The sequence below is a fragment of the Ochotona curzoniae genome, unplaced genomic scaffold, assembly GCF_017591425.1.
Source record: "Ochotona curzoniae isolate NIBS_2020 unplaced genomic scaffold, NIBS_Ocur_1.0 scaffold_4701, whole genome shotgun sequence".
NCBI classification, from domain to species: Eukaryota; Metazoa; Chordata; class Mammalia; order Lagomorpha; family Ochotonidae; genus Ochotona; species Ochotona curzoniae.
In genome coordinates this window covers 63,426,562-63,448,951 of record NW_024467122.1, presented here as the reverse complement: position 1 = coordinate 63,448,951, position 22,390 = coordinate 63,426,562, and the positions used below count along the sequence as shown (strand labels likewise).

General features: G+C 37.8%; 1 protein-coding gene across 3 annotated transcripts in view; it reads left to right on the top strand.

Annotated features, from left to right (window-relative positions):
• The window catches only part of ADAM10 (ADAM metallopeptidase domain 10), a 120,915-nt gene that overhangs the window by 59,636 nt on the left and 38,889 nt on the right, over nt 1-22,390 (top strand). For all 3 annotated transcript variants that reach the window (XM_040968960.1, XM_040968961.1, XM_040968962.1), the window contains one exon: nt 13,920-14,020. In XM_040968960.1, the coding sequence (XP_040824894.1) occupies nt 13,920-14,020 (101 nt within the window). The remainder of the gene's footprint in view (nt 1-13,919; nt 14,021-22,390) is intronic.

The following is a 22,390-nucleotide window of genomic DNA, read 5'->3' as shown; positions in this document are numbered from 1 at the left end:
CTTGAAAATTGCTTAATTGTAAGCTGTGATAAATACGGTAAACAGTTGAAAAGATTGAGTTGTGGTGTGCTGTGATTGCTGGGTGTTTATTTGAGTAACATTGTGGCTCAGATGACAATTACCAGGTCCTGTGACTTCAGAACTCCCACAGTGTAAACAAGAATATTGTTAGTCTCTCTCTGCTTCGCATTGATCTGAAATACTGAGCTTCCAAAAAACAGTAGTTTAAAAGAAATACAAAAACTTAGAGATATTATGGACTTTGATTTTTTTTTTTCAGAGTCAATCTTGAGAATATGCATTAATAGTTTGGAAACAAACCAGGGAAGTTGAGAAGTTTCTGGGGAATAGTTGTCATTTTAAAAATAATGTTTAGTGTAAGTAAAAGTTTACTATCCAGATTAAAAGAGACTTTGAGACTTTTTTGGGAAGAATTCGGAGAAAACAGACTTAACCTTTTCATATTATGCAGATAGTTGTTTAAGAAAATTTTAGGTTAAGATATTTTCTATGTGATTATCACATATATTTGTATATAATCATTTACCACTTTTAATCTTAAATTTGTTATAAACATAAGCAATGAATCACTTCAGAAATGCAAAACTAGTAAAAGTAACAAAAGCTTTTATGTTGTTAAGCAACTTTGAAATTAATTCATGAAGAAAAATTAAGTTTGTAAATTTTGTTCTTTTCCTTCTCAGAACTATCCATTCATGATTCTAATTTGAAGCATTGGAAACATTTCAGAAAGAGATTGAAGGAGAAATTTAATTTATTTTGTAATGTAGGTATTTTAGGAATTACATAATTTTAATATAATTTTTATACTTTGAAGTCAAATAAATAATTATGGATTTGGATAGATGTTAGTTTGTAATCCTTTGCTAGTAAAAAGAATGAATCTGAAAGCTTTTTTCTTTTTTAAAGATTTATTTTATTTTCATTACAAAGTCAGATATACAGAGAGGAGGAGAGACAGAGAGGAAGATCTTCCGTCCGATGATTCATTCCCCAAGTGAGCGCAACGGCCGATGCTGTGCTGATCCAAAGCCAGGATCCAGGAACTTCTTCTGGGTCTCCCACATGGGTGCAGGGTCCCAAGGCTTTGGGCCGTCCTCGACTGCTTTCCCAGGCCACAAGTAGGGAGCTGGAAGGGAAGTGGAGCTGCTGGGACTAGAACTGTCACCCTTATGGGATCCTGGTGTGTTCAAGGCGAGGACTTTAGCCACTAGGCCACGCCGGCGGGCCCTTGAAAGCTATAAGACTTTATAACTCTTACATTTAAAAAATAGAGCCCTTTTCCTTTAAAGATATTTTTTTTGAATATTTATATGTTGAAAGGCAGAGTCACCGGAGAAGGAGAGACAGAGAACTCTTCCATCCTCTGGTTTACTGCCCAAATGACAGTGGCCAGAGCTGAACCAATACAAAGCCTGGAGCTTGGAGCTTCTTTGGGGTCTCAATGTGGGTGCAAGGGTATAAGGCCTTGGGCCATCCTCCACTGTTTTCCCAGGCCATTAGCAGGCAGCTGGATCAGAAGTGGAGCAGTTGGAACTCATGGGAACTGGTGCCCATGTGGGATGCCAGCACTGCAGGGCGAGGCTTGGCTTGTTTTACAACAGTGCCACTCCTCAAAGTGTTGTTTCTTAGTTATGCCCAGGCAGTAGACTGCTCATGGGAGTGGAATTGTTTTCTTTTTTTAAAAATTTATTTGTTTTTATTACAAAGTCAGATATACAGAGAGGAGGAGAGACAGAGAGGAAGATCTTCCGTCTGATGATTCACTCTCCAAGTGAGCGCATTGGTTGGTGCTGTACCGATTCGGAGCCAGGATCCAGGAGCTTCTTCAAGGTTTTCCACATGGGTGCAGGGTCCCAAGGCTTCGGGCCGTTCTTGACTGCTTTCCCAGGTCACAAGCAGGGAGCTGGATGGGAAGTAGAGCTGCTGGGATTAGAACCGGCACCCCTATGGGATCTCAGTGTGTTCAAGGTGAGGAATTTAGCCACTAGGCCATGCCGCCAGGCCCAAGGAATGGAATTGTTTTCAATTAACTATATGGTTGATGTAATGCTGAATCTAATTAAATCCTAAAATTTTCGTGCATAAAGGGCACTGGAATTTGATGTTGTGTCAGTATATGGAAATTGAACCAAAAAGGGTTGTATGAAAATAATTTGTGCAGAATAGTCTACTCTAGTGCTTCTGGGCTTCTAATCTAGTGCTTTTTTCTGTTGTTATATATATTCTGAGTTAATGTAGGAAAGCTAGAACGTCTGGTCCAAGTCAAAAGTTTTAATGATAGTAAAAGCAGTTTAGTGAGGATTTGGGGACAATTTTAGGAATAGCTGAGGCTTCTTTATTTTTTGGTGTTACTACTGATTTTGCAGAAAGGTAGCTATTTTGACTGCTGGCATTTATGGTTAGTTACAAGGATTAGTCTTAGAAGAAACAAGCTTTTAGGAGTGTGTGTATATGTATGTCCTTGGGATATGTGAGCTAAAAGTTGGTCTTTCTCATTTATTATAGCGTAATTCAGAAATTGATGCTTATACTGGTGACGGTGTGAAAATGCCTAGCCAGGCACTTTTCACATCCCAAAGAACTACTTCTAAAAAGGCATTGCGAGTGATATGCTTGGCCCAAAACCATATCCCCGTTTCCTGGGAAAACAATATTCTGGTTGCATTTGGAAAGGGGGACCATCTTCGTTTTTGCATATTTTCAGGCTCCCGTGCTCCCCACTGTTCTAAAACAGAAGCTCCAGTGAAGGTTGGAAAAGGTGGTTAGGGAAGATGGGTAACAGGATGTGGAAGGCTGAGAAAGGGCACTATGGTACCCTTTTGGTAGACTGTGATACGGGGAAATTTTTGGAACCTCTTTCCTTTAAACTCGCCTTTCTTAATCTTGTCAGTCTCCATCAGTGAATCTGTTAGTTTTGGCAGCTTTTGGAATATATGGCAGTTTTTATGGACAGGTACTTCACTCAGTGTCACCCTCTAGATGCTAGCTAAGTAGCTGTTATGCATTGTCTGCTTATAAATTCACTCTTTTTAAACTTAACTTAGTAGAGTGAAATTGGATTGTTTGATGATTCATATAACACTATTGAAAATATTGTAGGCAGTTTTTGATTATAAGAGAATTATGTTCTAGCTAGGCCTTTGAATCTTATTTTTTTTTAAAGATTTATTTATTTATTGGAAAGTCAGGTATACAGAGAGGAGGAGATACAGAGAGGAAGATCTTTCGTCTGAGGATTCACTCCCCAAGTGAGCGCAACGACCGATGCTATGCCGGTCCGAAGCCAGGAGCCAGGAACTTCTTCCGGGTATCCCCCGTGGGTGCAGGGTCCCAAAGCTTTGGGCCCTTCTTGACTGCTTTCCCAGGCCACAGGCAGGGAGCTGGAAGGGAAGTGGAGCTGCCGGGATTAGAACCGGCGGCCATATGGGATCCTGGTGTGTTAGGTGAGGACTTTAGCTGCTAGGCCATGCTGCCAGGCCCTAGGCCTTTAATTCTTATAATCAAGTTCCGAATCTGCCAGTCACATAGAGGGAAGAGTGCCCTGTCTGGTAGTGAAGACACAAGAAATGGGTGCTTTTTTTGGACATAGAATCTGAACTGTGATATTGCTTTGCTTCTTACTGACGTAGAAAATTAGAGTTAACGAGAAGTCTTTTCTGCCAGTGGTTGTATCACAATGTATGTATTATTTATATTTGTGTCTTCTAGCACAAAACAAAAGCAGGCGGTTGGCATGCAAAGGAACTGGAAGAAAGGCAACAGATCTAAAGCTGAACTTTGTTTGAAATAGGCTGAATATTGTACACCCATGACTCATTCTCTGTGAAAGAATATGCTGTTTGGCTTTTTCAGTGGAACTGCAGTGCATCCTATGATTTTGCATCTCAAAGAAGGCTTATTCATTAGTGGAACAAAGGCTTTTTTTGGAAATGGGGATTATACTGTCAGTAATTTTAGTGAAAAAAATGTCATTGTCCATTTTTATACTTAACATGGCCGGGAAAATAGGCTCTTTTAGAAGTTTAGAAAGTATATCGGGAAAATTTTATACTTGACCTGCTTTTTCTTTTTTTCTACTGGAATAGGGTTGTTTTTTTTTTTTTTTTCTTTTCCAATGTTCCGCATATACGTACTGTTGGAGATATTTTGTCCTCTGAAAAGATTATCATAAAGAGCTCAAATATCTTTAATTTGTGATATATAAAGTGGAACTTAAGCAAATTGCTACATTTGTTTTTAAATGTTTTTGTTATTTTTAATGTATTAAATAAATGAAATAGTTAAAATATGTTTTCTTTTTTTTTTTAAAGATTTATTTTATTTTTTTATTGGAAAGGTGGATATACAGAGAGGAGAGACAGAGAGGAAGATCTTCCGTCCGATGATTCACTCCCCAAGTGAGCGCAATGGTCGATGCTATGCCGATCCGAAGACAGGAGACTCCTCCGGTTCTCCCGTGCGGGTGCAGGGTCCTAAAGCTTTGGGCTGTCCTCTGCTGCTTTCCCAGGCCACAGGCAGGGAGCTGGATGGGAAGCAGGGCTGCCGGGATTAGAACCGGCGCCCATATGGGATCCCGGGCGTGCAAGGCGAGGACCTTAACCACTGCGCCACCGTGCCGGGCCCTAAAATATGTTTTCTTACACATTCATAATGAATAGCAAGATAGTTTAAATTTTTTATTTTTATTTTTTAATGTTTTAAAAGGATTTATTTATTTTTATTGGAAAAGTAGATATACAGAGAGTTGGAAGACAGAAAGATATTCCATCCCTTTGGTTCACTCCCAAAGTGGCCGCAGTGGCCAGAGCTGAGGAGGAGCCAGGAGCCTTTTCTGGGTCTCCCACGTGGGTACAGAGTCCCAAAGCCTTGGGCTGTCCTCTATTGCTTTTCCAGGCCACAAACAGGGAGCTGGCGGGGGAGGGGAGCAGCTGGATACAAACTGGCTCTCACATGGGATCCCTAGGAGGCTTGCAAGAAATACAAGTATTTTAACCACTAGGCTACTGTGCCGGGCGCAGTTTTAATGTGTTTAAAAAGGTTTTAAAGGTCACAAATCAATTGTAATTTTTAATTTCACTGATTAAGATTGCTGTACAGAATTTTAGCTTGCATGGTCAGTTTTATGGTCTTAACTATAGGGGCAAAGAGGATTACCTCTTCTTAACTAAGTAAAATTGAGAAGGTGTTCTGAAAAATAGAGTGGCTACTTCATACTAAAGAACTGTATGAAGTAATAGATTGTAACTTGAATGAGAAAATTCATCTTTACCAGTTTTTATCCAGCTCAGTTTAGTTGCCTGGGCATAAGGAACTTGAATTTTATATGATTTGTTTGAGAATCAACATGATTTGGTCGGATGACTAGAATGGAGAAGATGAATGCAGTAATTACAGTAATTGACAGTGAAGTTTTAAACTGGATGAGGAGGAGGAAGAGTGTATCATGACAGACAGCCAGATGGTCAACACTGGGGAACTGGAGAATATTAACTTCTGTTGAATGATTGCCGGAGTGGGGAGGGAAGAGGCTTGTGGTAGCCAGGAGGATGTTGAAAATTTCTGTAGGAGGTGAGGAATGCTACAGAAGAATTCTCTTGACTCGTATCAGACGATGGGCCTGAGCTAATTTTATTGAATATGGATATTCTCTCAGTCATAACCAAATGCATCATACAGGGGCAGGCATAGGAGCTGGCCGTTTTGTTGGTGTGTCTAGGCAGTCCTTCAGCCCTGGAGAGTGATAGTGTGCTAGGCTGTAGTTTGAAAGTTTCTGTTGCCTTCCTCTCAGTTCTTGAGGGAAGCCCGTAGGCAGCATGATGTTAATTTGAATACAGGCCCTTCTTTGACTTCTATGTGGAGGAGTTACAGAAAGAAATCTGCTGTAGTAGCAAGTCTAACTCTTATCCACAATTTTACAATGTGTTTATATATAAAAATGTGTTGATTATGTGTTTTATTTTTTAAATGAGGAAATACTGGCAGATTGTTTTTTGGATATCTTAATCTCTTTTTTTTAACAAAGAGGATTCTAAAATGTCATTTATTCATTCATTCATTTTTTAAAAAGATATATTTAGTTTTATTGTAAAGGCAGATATACAGAGAGGAGGAGAGACAGAGAGGAAGATCTTCCGTCTGAAGATTCACCCCTCTAAGTGACTACAAAATCTAGAGCTGTGCCGATCCAAAGTCAGAAGCCCTGAGCCTCTTCTAGGTCTCCCACGTGGGTGCAGGGTCTCAAGGCTTTGGGTCGTCCTTGACTGCTTTCCCAGGCCACAAACAGGGAGCTGGATGGGAAGTGAGGCTAGTGGCTTTAGAACCGGCACCCATATGGGATCCTGGCGCATGCAAAGTGAGAACTTTAGCCAGTAGGCTACTGCACCAGGCCCTATTTATTCATTTTTATTTATTTACTTGAAAGGCAGAAAGAGACTGAAAGGGATCTTTCATCTGCTGGTTTATTCTCCAGATACCTGCAACAGCTTGGAATGGGCCAGACAAGTCAAGTCTGTTGTCATTGATAGGCACTTGAATACCTGCCAGCTCTTCCAGTGTGTACCAGTAGGAAATTAGAATTGGAAACATAGTAGGCACCAAATCCTAGGCATCCAAGTGATTTCTCAATCACTTCACCCTAGTGCCAAATGTCTGTTCCTAAATGCCTGCATCTTAATGCTCAAAAATCCAACATCACTGTTAACTTTTAAAAACAAAAATTATTTATTTTTGTTGGAAAGTCAGATATACAGAGAGGAGGAGAGACAGAAAGATCTGTCGGTTGATTCACTCCCCAAATGACCACGACGGCCGGTGATGTGCCGGTCCGAAGCCAGGATCCAGGAGCTCTTCCAGGTCTCCCACATGGGTCCAGGGCCCCAAAGCTTTGGGCTGTCCTTGACTGCTTTCCCAGGCCACAAGCAGGGAGCTGGATGGGAAGTGGAGCTGCTGGCATTAGAACTGGCGCCCATATGGGATCCTGGCGCATTCAAGGTGAAGACTTTAGCCGCTAGGCCACTGTGCAGTGTCCACTGTTAATGTTTTTACAATTTTACAGACAAATCGCTCTCTAAAGATGAAATCCTGAACACCAAGATCTGAATGTTGTATTTCTTATAGATAAGCTCTAATGTTTAAAATACCAAAATTATACTCCCAAAAGATTAAAATCCCAAAGGGTAAAATTCTAAAAGCTGAAACTTGTAAGCCACATATCCCAGAGGGAGCGGTAACTGGGTGGAGTCGGGAAATACTGTATATTGGATGGACACTCATAGTGTATTGGTAATTCCTGATAATAAAAATGTTTAGACTTTGTGGTATCCAGGTTCAGTATTGTGCTTCCTTAGTGGAACCAATTCTTTGATCATTTTCAAAGGAGTATTTATTGAGTTTAAGAATGTTAGTTTAAGAAAGCAGTAATCTGTGAGGCTCATTAGCAATCTATAGTCAATTACATAATGAATGTGCCAAAACAACACTCTTTTTGCTTTTAAATATAATTTGGTTCTGCTAATGTACTTAAATATAGGTCAGTTGGTATGGTTGGTTTTATTTAAATTTGAGAAGTAGCATTCGTAGTGATGTGCCCATAATGGAAATCCGGATTCACTTTCGTCTGGAGCACATTGTGAGATGTGTTTGGAATACGCTTCTGCATAGGCTCGAGAGTTGCAGTCAATTGTTTCTGGGAGAGAGAATTTTATTTCTTCCACACACCTGAACACTTTCATGTGCATGGCATGCAGCAGAGTATCTTATAAATATAGGAACAGCATAAGAACACCACTATCTTAAATAACTATGCCTCATTGTCTTTTATGTGATTCTGGAAGGCAAGCCAAAGGAGAATATACATGTGGGGCTGATACAGAATCAGAACTATACAGTACCCTAGTAAAATATAGAAACATCCCCCAAATTAATTTGACTAAACATATTGACTGTGTTGTCATTTACTTGGGCAGTAATCTTGAATGTTAAAATACTGAAAGTTTAAAATCCTTAAAAAGTAAAAAATTCCTGAAGTCTGAAAATCCAAAAGGATCAAAGTTTCTCAAGGAGTAATTTTGGAAAGAATTTGAGAGTTCTTTAGAATACATTTATATTTATAAAAGGAAATTCACTTCAGAGGTGTCTCAGAGCATGACAGAGTACTTTGTTAACCAGTTTGCAAAGTGAAATAAACAAAGCATTTTTACAAGTATAAGTACTCAGGTATAGAAGTAAGTGTTGGGCAAAGCAGTTATGAACAAACAGTAGTTACTTAAAAATATATCAAAAAGAACACTGTATTTGGCCTTTTTCTCTCTCTCTTTCTCTTTATCTTTAATGGAAAAATGCCTATCACTAAGATTAATTATATGCTCTCAGCTTTGTAACTGTGGTCATTAATATTGTGAAAGACAACCTCAGACCTTTGACAAGAGTAGTCAGAAGCTACAATGGGTTTCCCAAGAGCTGAGACCTTGAGAATCCTTATCTATTGCAAATGCAGATGTGCAAAATGTATATCTCTTGTTTAGGGTGTTTCAGTGTTTTTACAACCATGCAATATAATAGACAAAATTGATATTGTGATTATGTACTTTTGAATAGTGAAATTTCAAAACAATACAGAAAACATTTTAAGTACCTGAAAGTCTGCACATAATTTATACCTCTAAAACTGGAAATGATGTGAAGATGGCATATGCAGCATAGCCAAGTTGTAAGAACACTGCTGATTATTTTGAATAGAAGGGGAAGCCAAACCAACAAAACTGGCATTCAGGGGTAGGCATTTGGTGCTTTGGTGAAGTGATTGAGACACCACTTGGACACCTGGTGTGGAGTGCCTTATCTATATTCTTAACTATAGATAATCAGAAAGTAACCGGCAGTTGTTGATAAAAGTCATATCTGTGATTGGTTGAAAACTTATTAGTTATGAGTGCACACATTCCAAAAAAAGACAATAAATACAGATACTGTTTAAGTAGTTATGACATGCTCTTCCAAGATTATTTTAGTGTTTGGATAGGAAAAGCTTGCCATATGCCGGTAAAAGTCAGATGTAGAATGTGTGTGTGTGTGTGTGTGTGTGTGTGTGTGTGTGTGTGTGTGTGTGTGTGTGATTTGCATCCTAAGTTTTTACCATGAATTAAACTAATGGCAGCTGTAATACAGAAGTTTGGAGATGCATCAGCAAAATACACTGGACTGGTTTGTTACCTTTTAGCTATCTAGTGTAGTTACTACTTATTAGGTAGCTTTTCTTCCAAAGAGGCTTCAGGAATCCCCTGTACTATTCTGCTGTGTCTTCTGCCATCCAGCAGGGGAAAGATCCTGGAGGAACCTGGAAGGACACTTCTCTCCCACACCAGCATTCCAGCAATACCCTGGATTATGCCCTGGATTATAAGAAACTTGTTAGGTCGGTGACTACCAAACTTGCCTATTAATACTGTTTGTTCAGCATTGTTTGAGTATGGTAGTATGAGAGGACATTGGGGAGGTATTTATTTTGATAAATAGATTATTTCAAACTACTACTGTACATGTATACACCTTTTTTCTTTTTAAAATATCTGATGGTGGTGAGGTACGAGTTTTGGGGAAACCAGCTCTACTAGACATACAGGGAAAACTCATCTAAAGACCAGCTATAAATCAATTACTTAATCATGCAGCTCTTCCTTTGAAAAATCCAAGTTAAATTATTTATTTTTTTTAAATTTGGGAATAGGGTTGTGTTTATATGCTCTTGTATCTGCTCATGTCTAAAAGTGTTTTTGGGTAAGGGCAATATTGAGATGCTTTAAGACAGATTAGAACTGTAGTTAACAATGGTTCTTGGGCTATCTAATTTAGTTTCATAGAAGTGCAATGAGTGTTAATTTTTTAAATTGAACTTAGTCTAAGGTAAATATTAAAATAGATTCTTACTAAGTATTAACTCTATTCTAGGAAATCTAAATTTAAGTGCCTGAAGCTAACTGATAGAGGAAAACTGGGCACAGAACATAATAATGGAATCATAATGTAGTTACTTATCACACTGGAGCAGGAATTAAAATTTCAGAAAATACATAAATTGATCTCATCCTTTTCCTTTGGTAAAAATATTTCGAATATTAGTATTTTGAGAGCATTTTCTGTTTCTTTGTGGAGTCATTGCCTGAGTCAGTGGCATAGCTCCTTATCATACCCATTGTTGTTTTGTAAGAAATAGATAAATCATTTTCTTATCCATGTAAGGGGAAAACTACCCAAAGAAACATGCTGTATTTTTAGGTACTGGAGACTGGCTTTTGCAGTGCTGTGGCAAAATAGCACAAAATGATTATATCAAGCTGCAAATTTGGCTGTGATAGTTAAAGTAGCTATTGTAATACCAAATGTATTTTGAATAAGGAACTTTAGAGTGTGTGTGTGTGTGTGTGTGTACAGTTGTCTGTGAGTATTCCTATGCATTTTTATTTTTAGTTGATGTGACTATTTTAGTTTGGAGGAACTTGGTTGGTGATCCACAAAAGTTGGATACAATATGAATACAGCCTGGGTTCATTGGGACATTTTCGGATTAAAATGAATAGTGGAAGAAAGTTTTGTGGTGCTTACACCCTAATTTACTAGAAAGGTGATAATTGAAAATGCTGGCATATTACACTATGAAACTTTGCAGCCTTTGTGGCAGCACTGTGTTAAATATATGTTGGATGAGTCTGTATTTTCACTTTCCCAAAGCCAACCTTTGAAATGGCAAAACAATAAATATGTCAGTTTTTCCTTTCTCAGCACTTCAGTAATGTTAGGTTTGCACTTCAGAGTCATTTAAACTTGTTTCATAGATGCTGCAATCTAATAATCTTTATTTTGAAAATTTCAACTTTATAAATAAGTTCAAAGATTTATAAAATGGGCTAAGCATTGTGGGGGCAGAGATTTAGCCACTGCTTGTGATGGTGGCATTCTGTATGAGTGTCAGTTCGAGTCCTGGCTGCTGAACTTCTAGTCCAGTTTACTGTTAATGTATCTGGGAAAGCTATGGAAGATGGGTCAAGTGCTTCAGGCCCTGCTGCTCATGTGGGAAACCTGGTGGAATACCAGGCTCCTGGCCTCAGCCTGGCTCAACCCTCATCAGTGTGGCCACTTGGTGAGTAAACCAGTGGATAGAAACTCTTTCTGTCTTTTCTTCTCTCTGAAAATCTGTCATTTAAGTTAGTTAGTTAATCTACTAAACATTATAAAATGAACATATATTGCCTTCCCCTAGACTAGCAATTTTAAACTAGTTTTACACTCTCTTATTCTTCAAATACCATTTTGGGGTAACTGGTTGAAAGTAGGTTACAGGGGCTGGCACTATGTTGTAGAAGGTTAAACCTCCACCACAGTTTGAGTATCCCCTCTGGGCTCCCATTTGAGTCTAGATGCTCTGCTTCTGATCGAGCTCCCTGCTAATGTACATGGGATAGCAGTGGAGGATGGTTTAAGTGCTCTGCTTCTGCATTCATGTGGGAGACATGGAAGAACTTCTGGGTTCCTGACTTTGACTCCCCGATCATTTGGGGAGTGAACCTGCAAATGGAAGGTGCCTCTCTCTCTCTCTCCTTCCCTCCCTCTCTCTTTCTCTTGCTGTATCTCTCCCTTTCAAATAAAAATAAATAAATCTTCGTAGAAAAGAGAATCTAGGTTACAGACATCATGAAAATTCATAAAATTTGTGAATCACAAAAATTAATCTCATCCAATATGCATCTATCTGTATAGTGTTTCAGTTCTAAAAATGATCAGTAATTCAGAAATATCATTTCATATAACCTATAAAAATTCCATAATATCTATATGATATCTTCAATTATCCTAAAAGTACCTTTTTTCCCATTTGCTTGTTTCTTTTATTTTTTAAAGATTTATTTATTTCTTTGGAAATTGGAGTGACAGACTAAACTGGGATTGGGGAGAATAGAGAAAAAGAGAGACATAGAGATCTTTCATCCACTGATTTACTCCCCAGCTGTTCCCAATAACTGAGGCTGGGCCAGGCTCAAACCAGAAGCTAGGAATACTATCCAGATCTTCCACAAGGGTAGCAGGGATGCAAGTACTTGTGTCGTGATCCCCTGCTTCCCAGGTATGTTAACAGTAAACTGGATAAAAGTGGATTAGTTATTACTTGAATTGGTATTCCACCGTGAGATGTTGGCATCATAAGTTACCAGTGATTTATTCACATGGCAGTCTTTTATCCCTTTGTGGTGTCTTATTTCCTACCTGGCTCCTCTACACCCAGTTCATTCTTATTTATTTATTTATCTATCTATCCCTACACCCAGTTCTTATTTATTTATTTATCTATTTATATATTTTTAATGATATTGTCTTTTTTCCCCCGCTAGTGTGTAGGTCAGTGACATGTGGAATATGTCCTTTATTCTCAATGTGAATGGTTGTTTTACTCATTAGGTTCCATTAAGTTACTTGGCAAGAATACCATGTAAGTGAAGCTGGATATCTTTCACTGAATTTTAACAGAGGAGATGTTATATCAGGTTTTCTCAGTATTGGAACTGCTAAGTTTGGGGACTTAGTAACTGAAATAATAATCATTTTGTTCCTTTGGTCTGAAGATACCATTTTCCTTTATAAATGCTTTATATCTACCCTATTTGGAGTCGCTTTCGTAGACTGAATACCTTCTCTTTTACTACTTGGATCTTGTGGCCTTAGCACCTGATGATGACATTGCCTCAATTATTTTATCCATGTGGAATTGCAAAAATGACCATTTAAGTTATGTGGTTCCTTTAACATTTATTGTTTGAATTTTTCAGCCATTAGAACTCTTGACCTGTGATGAAAGTTAATTTAGTTTTAAATCACAGTTTTGTCAGTATAAATAGATTGTAACCTCTACCTTTTTCCTGCTAGTTTCGATTTATAGTGTAGTATCTAACTAGCATTTCCAATGACCAGTCTTCACTTCATATTCTGGATCTTAAAAACTACTTGCACTGTTTATAAGTTGAGTTAATTATAAGCTGCGTAGGGATTTTTGACTGCTATCTCTCATACGTAAGTCTTGGTATTTGTTTTGCCAGTTCCTTTAATTGTTTTTAGTAGATTAGAAAATGTGGAGGAACACATTAAATGTGCTGCTTTTTCATGATATACATCTTCTATGAATATTTTTGAAGCTCTCTCAAGTGCTCATGAGCTAAGAAGAACCTTAACAAGAAAGGAATATATGGAACTACTGACAGAGTAGGATGAACTTATAAATGGCCAAACTAAATTAGACAGTTATCTGGAAATAGAGCTTATTTTATTAAGGATGAATTAATCACTATTTGATTATGAAAAGAAAATAAATGATAAAAGTGACTGTGTTTGTGTTTCATTTGAATTATACGTTAAATAAATTTAGATATAGCTGCTTTTACCAAGCAATGGAACATGTTTCTTGTCCACTTTTCCCTGAAGCCATTTGGTATTCTTGCAAGGAATTCAAGCCAAATACTGTATTATTTTGCACTAGCTGTAGTCAGCTTGAGGGAATTTGTACATTGGTAGCAAAGGAAATTTAATGTGTCTGAAAAGAAAGCTGTACTTTACAAAATGAAGTAAATTCAGTTTTAAGATACTCTATATATCTGAAATGGGAAGGATTGAGAAAGTTCAGTTCAGTATAAAGAGTGATTATTGCCACTTTTTTCAGCATTCACAAATTTATTGCAGGACAAGTTAGGAACCAACCAGGTTTTAAAATGAAAATGCATAGCAATAATGCCTTTTTTTGCAGTGCTCAGTAAGCATTTATGGCTTTCATCAATTATGAGTTAATTTTTCATTTATAAGATAGTTGCGTACACATGAACATGTAATGGTAATGATACGTTTTCTTTATTCTTTAGACTATCCACATAAATACGGTCCACAGGGGGGCTGTGCAGATCACACAGTGTTTGAACGAATGAGGAAGTACCAGATGACTGGTGTAGAGGAAGCAACACAGGTAAAGATTGTAGCACTAGCTTATGTTTAAGATATGGAAATGAACTTGAGCATGTATTTCTTTATGTAAAAATGCATGTCCTAAAGTCCTAAAATTTCTGCACAATTTATACTACTTAGTGAAATATATATATATTCAAAGAGGTCAAGAAACTTTCTAATAACAAATAAGCAGTGCTAATATTTAAATGCAAATGTGTGTGACTCAAAGCATATTTCATTACATGTCCGTATTCTACCTTTCATTTTTCATCATGAAATGAAAAAATTGAATCTGAACTTCTTTTACATAAATGTAAGTTTGCATTAATATTTTAAGTAGTAATAAGTTTGCTGTAGTTTTAATATTTTCTCAGTGTTAACACTGAAGATCTGTTTTGGAAAACCAGAGGGCCTGGTGTGATGACTCAATGGCCAAATCCTTACCTTGCAAGCACTGGGATCTCATATGGATGCTGGTTCATGTCCCAACTTTTCCACTTCTCATCCAGCTCCTTGCTGTGACCTGGGAAAGCAGTAGAGGATGGCTCAAAACTTTGGGACCCTGCATCTTCATGGGGGACCTGGAAGAAGCTCCTGGCTTCTGGCTTTGTATCAGCTCGGCTCCAACCTTTGCCATCTGGGGGGTGACCCAATGGATGGAAAATCTTCCTCTCTTTCCTTTTCTCTGTGTATCTGACCTGCCTTTCCAATAAAGATAAATAAAAATTTTTTGATAAGTAAATCTTAAAAAAAATGGTTATTCACTGTAAAGAAAATTTAATGGTTTTGATATGTTAATTGCAAGCTTCTTTCCCACTCCTCCCTCCTTGAGATCTGTTTTTTAGTTATAGGTGGCAAGTTGTAGTTAATCAAACGTAAATTGAAAATGAGAAAATATTTTCCTTTCATGATGAGATGTTTATCTTGTATTTTTGGACATAGTTTCTAAAAGTGGTAGAATGGAATGTTTCTCGAGTCATTTGGATTTGTATTTACATCTATTTTTAATCTGTAAAATGTCATAGTGTCTATTTCAGGTGAAAATTTGAGTACTAAGTACGACTTATTCCTATGTTCATTAAAGAAATATTTGTTGATCTTCTGTCATGTATAACTTATAGGTTCTGCAAATATAAAGGGACTTCAAGACATTTGTGGAGAATTGGAATTAAAAGATATGCCAAGTTTTCATGGATATTTCAAAACCCCGTTGTATGTGGGTATTAAGATGAAGGCTTGTTCTTAAGAAGTATATAGGTAGTTGGAGACGTGAGAAACGAAATAGGAAGAGAGAGTAGACAGTTAAGCACAGGGTCATATTCTACATACAAGAAGATAGCTATTTGAAGGTAATAATCAGAAAGAAAAAGAATAGGCACTAATCAGTTTAGCCATGGGAAGATGGATGGAATATGTAAAGCAGGAGGAACAACACAGATAAAGCCAGAGAAATAGAAAAATCAGTAAAGCATTCTTAACTTAGTGGTGGAGTCCTGGTCTACTATCTGGGAAAGTAAATTGTGAGGTGATCATGCCTTATCCTAAGGTGTTGGCAGTGTGGATACAGGGCATGTGACCACAGACTGCTAGACATGATAGGGATTTTAGCAGAGTGGTTTTAAGTAACATTAACATACATTGCATATTTGAATATCAACAGTATTCTGCAAGAAATATAAGGAAGAGGACAACATTGATAACAGTGTTACATGTTATAAAATAAACATAACGAAGATTTATAAGACAATGTGAGAAATCAGAAAACTTCATAAGAAAAAAGTTGGATGCTGATGAATGTACATGTGTGAAGCTGTAGGTTAACTAAGGTCCATTGACTAAACAAAGCCACAAAAAATACTTACTCATTAAAAAAAAAACAGCAATTGAAGTGGGATCTCTGTCTTACATTTAAAATAAAATAAAACTCTCAATTGGGTTGTTACTAAGCTCTAACATGAATCCTTTGAAGATTTCCCTTTCCAGCTATGCTGGAATAACTGGTATCCAACTAAGCTCCATGCAGTAAATCACTAGAAAATTGAGCAAAATACAGAAAATGAAACAAACATGGGAGAACAGGCAGTGCAGGATTTAGATCTTTGGCGTGTGAGCTGTGCCTGTGTAGGGTAAGATTCTACTAGACAGCTCCCAGATGAAAAAAATATATATATATATTGGGGAAATCTATGAATTTGCCAGAAATTACTCAATATATATCCCAAGGCATTGATAGGAATAACTAACCCAGCCTTTTATTAAAGGTAATTCTAGATCAGCCCTAAGTATGCAGAAAAACAAGCCTCTGCAAAGTCAAGGTAGTTTTCATTTAAATTAGTGCTTGTCAGAAAAAGGCCAGTAACACTGTTAAGGGAGGACACTGAATCCAGATACAGTAGAAACATAATATTGTCTACATATATATGCTTATGTATGGTAGTACATATAAACGTGTGTGTATATATAAAGATTTGTTCATTTATTTGAAAGACAGAGTTAGAGAGAAGGAGAGGCAGAGAGAACGAGCGAGTGAGCTAGCTAGCTTCACTCCCCAGATGGTTGCAATGGCCAGGAGCCTCTTCTGGGCGTCCCACATGGATGGCAGGGTCCTAAATATTTGCACCATCTTCTGCTTTTCCCAGTAGGGAGCTAGATCTGAAGTGGAGGAGCCAGTACTGAACCATTGCCCATATAGGATGCTGGCACTGCAGTTGGTAGTTTATTCTGCTATACCATATTGCTGGTCCCTAGAATGACATCTAAAGTGTTGAAAGAAAACTCACAAATGAAGATCCTTTGTTTTGTGAAAATAATTTTCAAAAATGAAGCTGATTTAAAATCATTTTAAACAAAAATTGAGTTAGTCTGTAGCAGATGTACACTGTAAGAAATTTTAAACGTGCGACCTCAGATACAAAAAAGGATACAGAATGAAACTCAAATCTTATTAGATTGCACAGCATAAAATAGTAAATATAGCTGTTTATGTTTATTTAAAAAGCTTCTTTAAAGAGATTATTACTTAAGCTAATAATAGTATGTAATGGAGTGAAAATTTATGGCAGTAGCACAAAGAGACTAATGGAAATATATTGTGTATTTTGCATGTGAAGTAAATTTGCGAACACTAGAGTAGGACCCAGCAAACTGTGGCTTGTGGATATGTAAAAACAAACTTGTCTTATTTCTGTTTTCCAATAAGTTTTTTAAGAAAAGATTTGTTTTACTTGAAAGAGTTATATAGAGAGGGAGAGAGAGAAAAAGGGAGAGAGACAGAGACAGAGAGAGAGAGATCTGCCGTCCACTGCATCATTCCCCAAATGACCTCAGAAGCTGGAACTGGACCTATATGAAGCTGGGGGCCAGGAGACTCTTCTGGATTTCCCACATGGATGCAGGGTCCCCAGGCCTTGGGCTGTCCTTCACTACTTTCCCAGGTCTTTAGCAGGTAGCTAGATTTGAAGTGGAACAGCTGGGGCTGGAACCAGCATTCATATGAGATGCAAGTGGAGGATTAGCTTGCTACAATGCCACCTCACTGGGCCCCTGTAGATATTTTGTAAGTAATATTTGTTTATTTTGTAAATAAAGTTGCCATGGCACTTGACCACATTCATTGTTCAATGTCTTGTCTATAGCTGCTTTTGCATAGTAATAACAGAGTGAGTAGTGAGAGCAGCCATGTGGTCTGAAGGTCTGAATATTTTTTGTCAAGCCATATAAGAAAGTTTATAGGAATATCTCATGTCGTGGAGCAACCCTGAAAAAAAAAATAGGGGGTGTTAATAGGTCAACAAAGGCAATCAGATCTAACTTAAAATACCCAGCTAATCCAATGTAAAGTAGAGGAACAGACCTAAAGGAACAAAGAACAGATGGTACAGATAAGTATCAAGATCTGCTAAATCTAACCAGATCATTGGTTACATGAAATGCCAGTGGCCAAAACACATTAATTAAACAACTCAGATGGTTAGAACAGTTCATTAAGCCTGACCCAAATATGTCTAAAGGAAATGTAAAGACATAGAGTAAAAGTAAAAAGACAAAGCATGCATCATAGAAGCACTGATCGCAAGAATGTTAGAGTGATCATATTAGTATAAAAATATTCCAGTTACGAATTATCAAACTAAACAGGACATTTCATAATGATAAGATTTCACTTTATCAAGATGAAATACTAACTCTGAACATTAGTTAATAGTGCAGTTAATAGAATTACATAATGCATGAAGAAAAACTGATACAACTGAAAGAAGAAATGAAAAATATTGCAAGGTATAGTTGAAGATTACAGTCATTTCTTTTTGAAACAATTCTATTTAAATAAAAGAGACAAAGGGAGAGAGACTGACACTGAACTGGAGCAGCAGACATCTTCCATCTTAGGATTCACTGCCCCAAGCCAACATTCAGGGCTGTTCTGGCCAGACCAAAATGAGAGGTTAGGAACTCAGGTGGCAGGGAGCTGAGTGTTTGAACTATCATGTGCTGCCTCCCAGAGAATGCCTTATTAAGAAGCTGGAATGGAGAGTGGGCCAATAATTGAACCCCAGCCAACCAGAATGGAATGCAAGCATCCCAAGCTGCTGCTCAACTATTGTGGCAATTGCCTATCCTAAACATACTCCTTTCCTCTCATTTCCAACCCGTTGCTTTACGCCTTGCTCATTACCTACTGGAAAGAAGGGGCAGCAGGTGAAGCAGGAGGAGGTATACAGTGGTTCATTCTCACAAAAGCTAAGGCAGACAGGGATGTAGCCAGGAGTGCAGAACTCCCGCGGGATCTCCCACATGGGTGGTGGGTCCTGAGGAAGCACTTGGGCCATCATCTGCTGCCTCCCAGGATGCTTTAGCAGAAAGTTGGAATAGAAACAAACTAGCTGGGACTTAAACTGACACTCTAACAAGAGATGCAAACACCCCAAGCAGTGGCTTAGCTTACTGTGTCACAATACCTGTCCCCACACTCATTTCTGAGATAGACAAATGAATAGATTTACAGAGCAAATACACAGAAAATCAAAATCTACAACACTGAGTATTACTGTCAAGCAGTGTGACCTAACAGACATTTTAAAAATTCTTCACACAACAATGATAGAATATACATTCTTTTCACATACATGTGTAACAGTTATTAAGTCATGAAAGAAGTATAGTTAAGTTTAAAAAGGCTGAAATGATACTGGAAACTTTCTTAAATTTCAAGGGAATTAATTTGGAAATCATAACAAAAAAAATGGGAAAGTCCGTAAGTATTTGGAAATGAATAGCTCAAATTTGGAATAATTTTGAACAGAATGATAACAAAAAAGTCAGAGTGGCATTTGTGAGATTTGGCCAAAGCAGTCTCAAAAGAGGATTTAAAGCTTGAAGTGATCTTATTAGTCAGTAACTACTCAGAAAGCAGCCATAAAAGCATCCATCATAAAGAATAGACTGGACAGTGCCACATAAATCCTAAAACAATTGAAAGACTAGAATGACAAGTAATTTTAGTGTATATCAATGATGTTGAAAATAAGCAGACAAAATCACTGGGCAAGATCAGTGTAATTGGTAGACCTCTATCTAATATGATCAAAAAATAAAGAAAACTCAAAGTTAATATTAGGGGTTTATTTCTGTAGAAGTTAGTATGTATTTTGGATATTTTGAGCTAGTAAGTTCAACAGTACTAATTTGGTGAACAAATTCTTTTGAAAAAAATCAGTAATAGAATATGTGAATGTATATAAGTATTAAACTGCTACTTAATAATTTTGTCAGCTAAAAGTAAAAGCCAAATATATTTAAGAAGGAAAAATTAGTGCTCTTTTTTAAAGCACATAGGAAAATAATGAAAACTTAGCACACTTGTTTTTTTAAAGATTCTTCTTATTATTATTGTTTTAATTTGAAAGGCAAAGCCAAAGAGAAGAGAGACAGAGAGGTTTTGCATCTGCCATCTCCCAAATGGCTGCAATGGCCAGAGCTGAGCCTCTCTAATGCCAGGAGCTTCTTCTGGTCTCCCATGCAAGTGCAAGGTTTCAAGGGTTTGGGTCATGCTCCATTGCTTTCCCAGATCGTAAGCAGGGAACTGGATGAGAAGCGGGGCTGCCGGGACGCGTACTGGTGCCCAAATGAGTTGCTGACTCTTGCAGGTGGAGGATTAGCTAGTTGAGTCATTGCACTGGCCTCATAGATGCAAATTTCTTAAAAAATTGTTTATTAATTTGAGTTTTATTTGAAGGGAAGAGAGGCAGAGACAGACATACAAAAAGAGATCTGTGCATTGGTTCACCTCTCAAATACCTACAACCACCAGGGCTGGGCCAGTTTGCAACCAGGAGCCCAGAATCAAGTTGAGGTTTCCTACATGAATAATAGGAACCCAAGTTCTTGAACCATCACCTGCAGCTTCCCTAGATGCTTGACTGTCCAGGACTCAAAACTCAGGGACTCTAAGATGGGATTGGAGTAATCTGAAGTGGTGACTTAACTAAGTTTTCTGATGCAACTTTTGGTTCAAAAGTTCATACATACAATAAGAGCAAGCAAAATCTGGCGCTATGTGAAACATATGCCACATTATGGTTAATTAGGGTTTATACCAGAAATTGCAGATTGATTTTTAAAATCAATTTAACTTGCCGTATTGACATAATGAAAGAAGAAAACCCCTATGATTATTTCAGTGGGCTAGTGAAAATGTTTATTAAGTTTTAGCACTCATTATTTAGCAAACTAAAAGTAGACAAATTGCTTTAGCTGTTAACACTTATATTAAAAAACACTGTAACTAACATAATGCCTAATAGTGGATTGAGGCTAAATTCTAGACCAGAAAGTAAGGATGTCATTCTAACTTCTGTTCAGCCTGGTACTAACAGTTCTAAATCTGCACAATAAGGCAAGAAAAAGAAATGAAAGACATACAGATTGTAAATGAAGTAAACTTCCTTTGTTCATAGGTGACATGACGAGTGTATCTAGAAATCCTAAGATACCTGGAAAAAAGTTACTAGAATTAATAAATAAATTTGCCACTGATATAAGCTGTAAAATAAGTATGCGAAGAAGCAACTGCATTCTGTATGCTGGTGGTGTACATTTATTTATTTTTAAGGTTTGTTTTTATTTATTTGAAAAGTGGTTATAGGAAGAAGAAATGGGAGAAAAGAGAGAAATTTCTGCCATTCTTTGATTTGTTTCCTAAATGAGTGTAATGACTAGTGTAGGGCCAGGCCAAAGCTCATTTCCTAAATTCCCTAGATGCCTTCAGTGATCAGAACTGGGCACATCTGAAGCCAGGTGGCAGTAATTTAGACACCCACAGGGGTGTCTATAACTCATTTTTTCTTTTTAAATAGGTAATTTCCTTTTAAAGATTTTTCCTACATGTCTTTAAAAAAATTGTTTTGAATGAGTGACAGAGAAAAGAGGGACAGCAAAGAAAGATCTGAGAACTTCACTTTTTCATTCCCCGAAAGGCCTGCAATTGATTATTGCAGGCTGAACCCATAAGCCAGGAACTCCACCTGCGTCTTGTGCATGGGAGAACCTAAGCGCTTTTGGCCATCATCCACTACCTTCCAGATGCATTAGCAACCTCCTGGAGGTTGGGACCAGAGGAACCAGGGCTGCAACTAGCCCTCCAGTATGTGTTTTTAGTGATCCAAGCAGCAGCTTAGTCTGTGCACCATAAGGCTTGTCTCAGAAAGCCGAGAGTTTGAACTCTTGCTGCTGTCTTCTGGGAGCTGCATTAGCTGAAAGCTGCAATCAGGATGCAGAACCAGAGACTAAACTCAGATACTATGATATGGACACAGATGCTTTAATAACTAGGCTGAAGTATTGTCGTGTGTGTGTGTGTGTGTTTGAAGACACTGGAAAGATAAATGAGGTATAAAGATGTATGGGCCCACACTTTAGAAAAGGTATACACCTAGGAAGGTGAGCTTGGTCTTTGGGGTGACCTATGCTCTAGGTAGAGCATCAGTTCCTGAGGAGGTGGCTTTGGAATGGAGAAGACTGCTGGAAGTGTCCAGCCTCGGGAGACTAAGGATGAGAGTCTTGTATAGGGATTCTCAGAAGAACGTTAGACTGGGACTTTGAAGGGCTGTTATCCAGGGCTAAAGATGAATTAGGAAGTGTTCAGTGTTTCACAGGAATTAAAGCCCCACGTCACACTTCAGTTCCTATTGGATTGAAGTGATCTAGGGTTATTAGTGCACCAAATTGAATTCCCTGCCCTATGTGAAATTGAATCTCTTCAGAAACTGGCATTGACTGGAAGATTCAGATTATATCTTTGGTTTTTCTTAAACAGTTTTCCTGTGGTTACCTGCCAGGAATTGCTTCCAAGACCCCCCCCCCCCCAAGATAACATAACCCCCAGATGTTC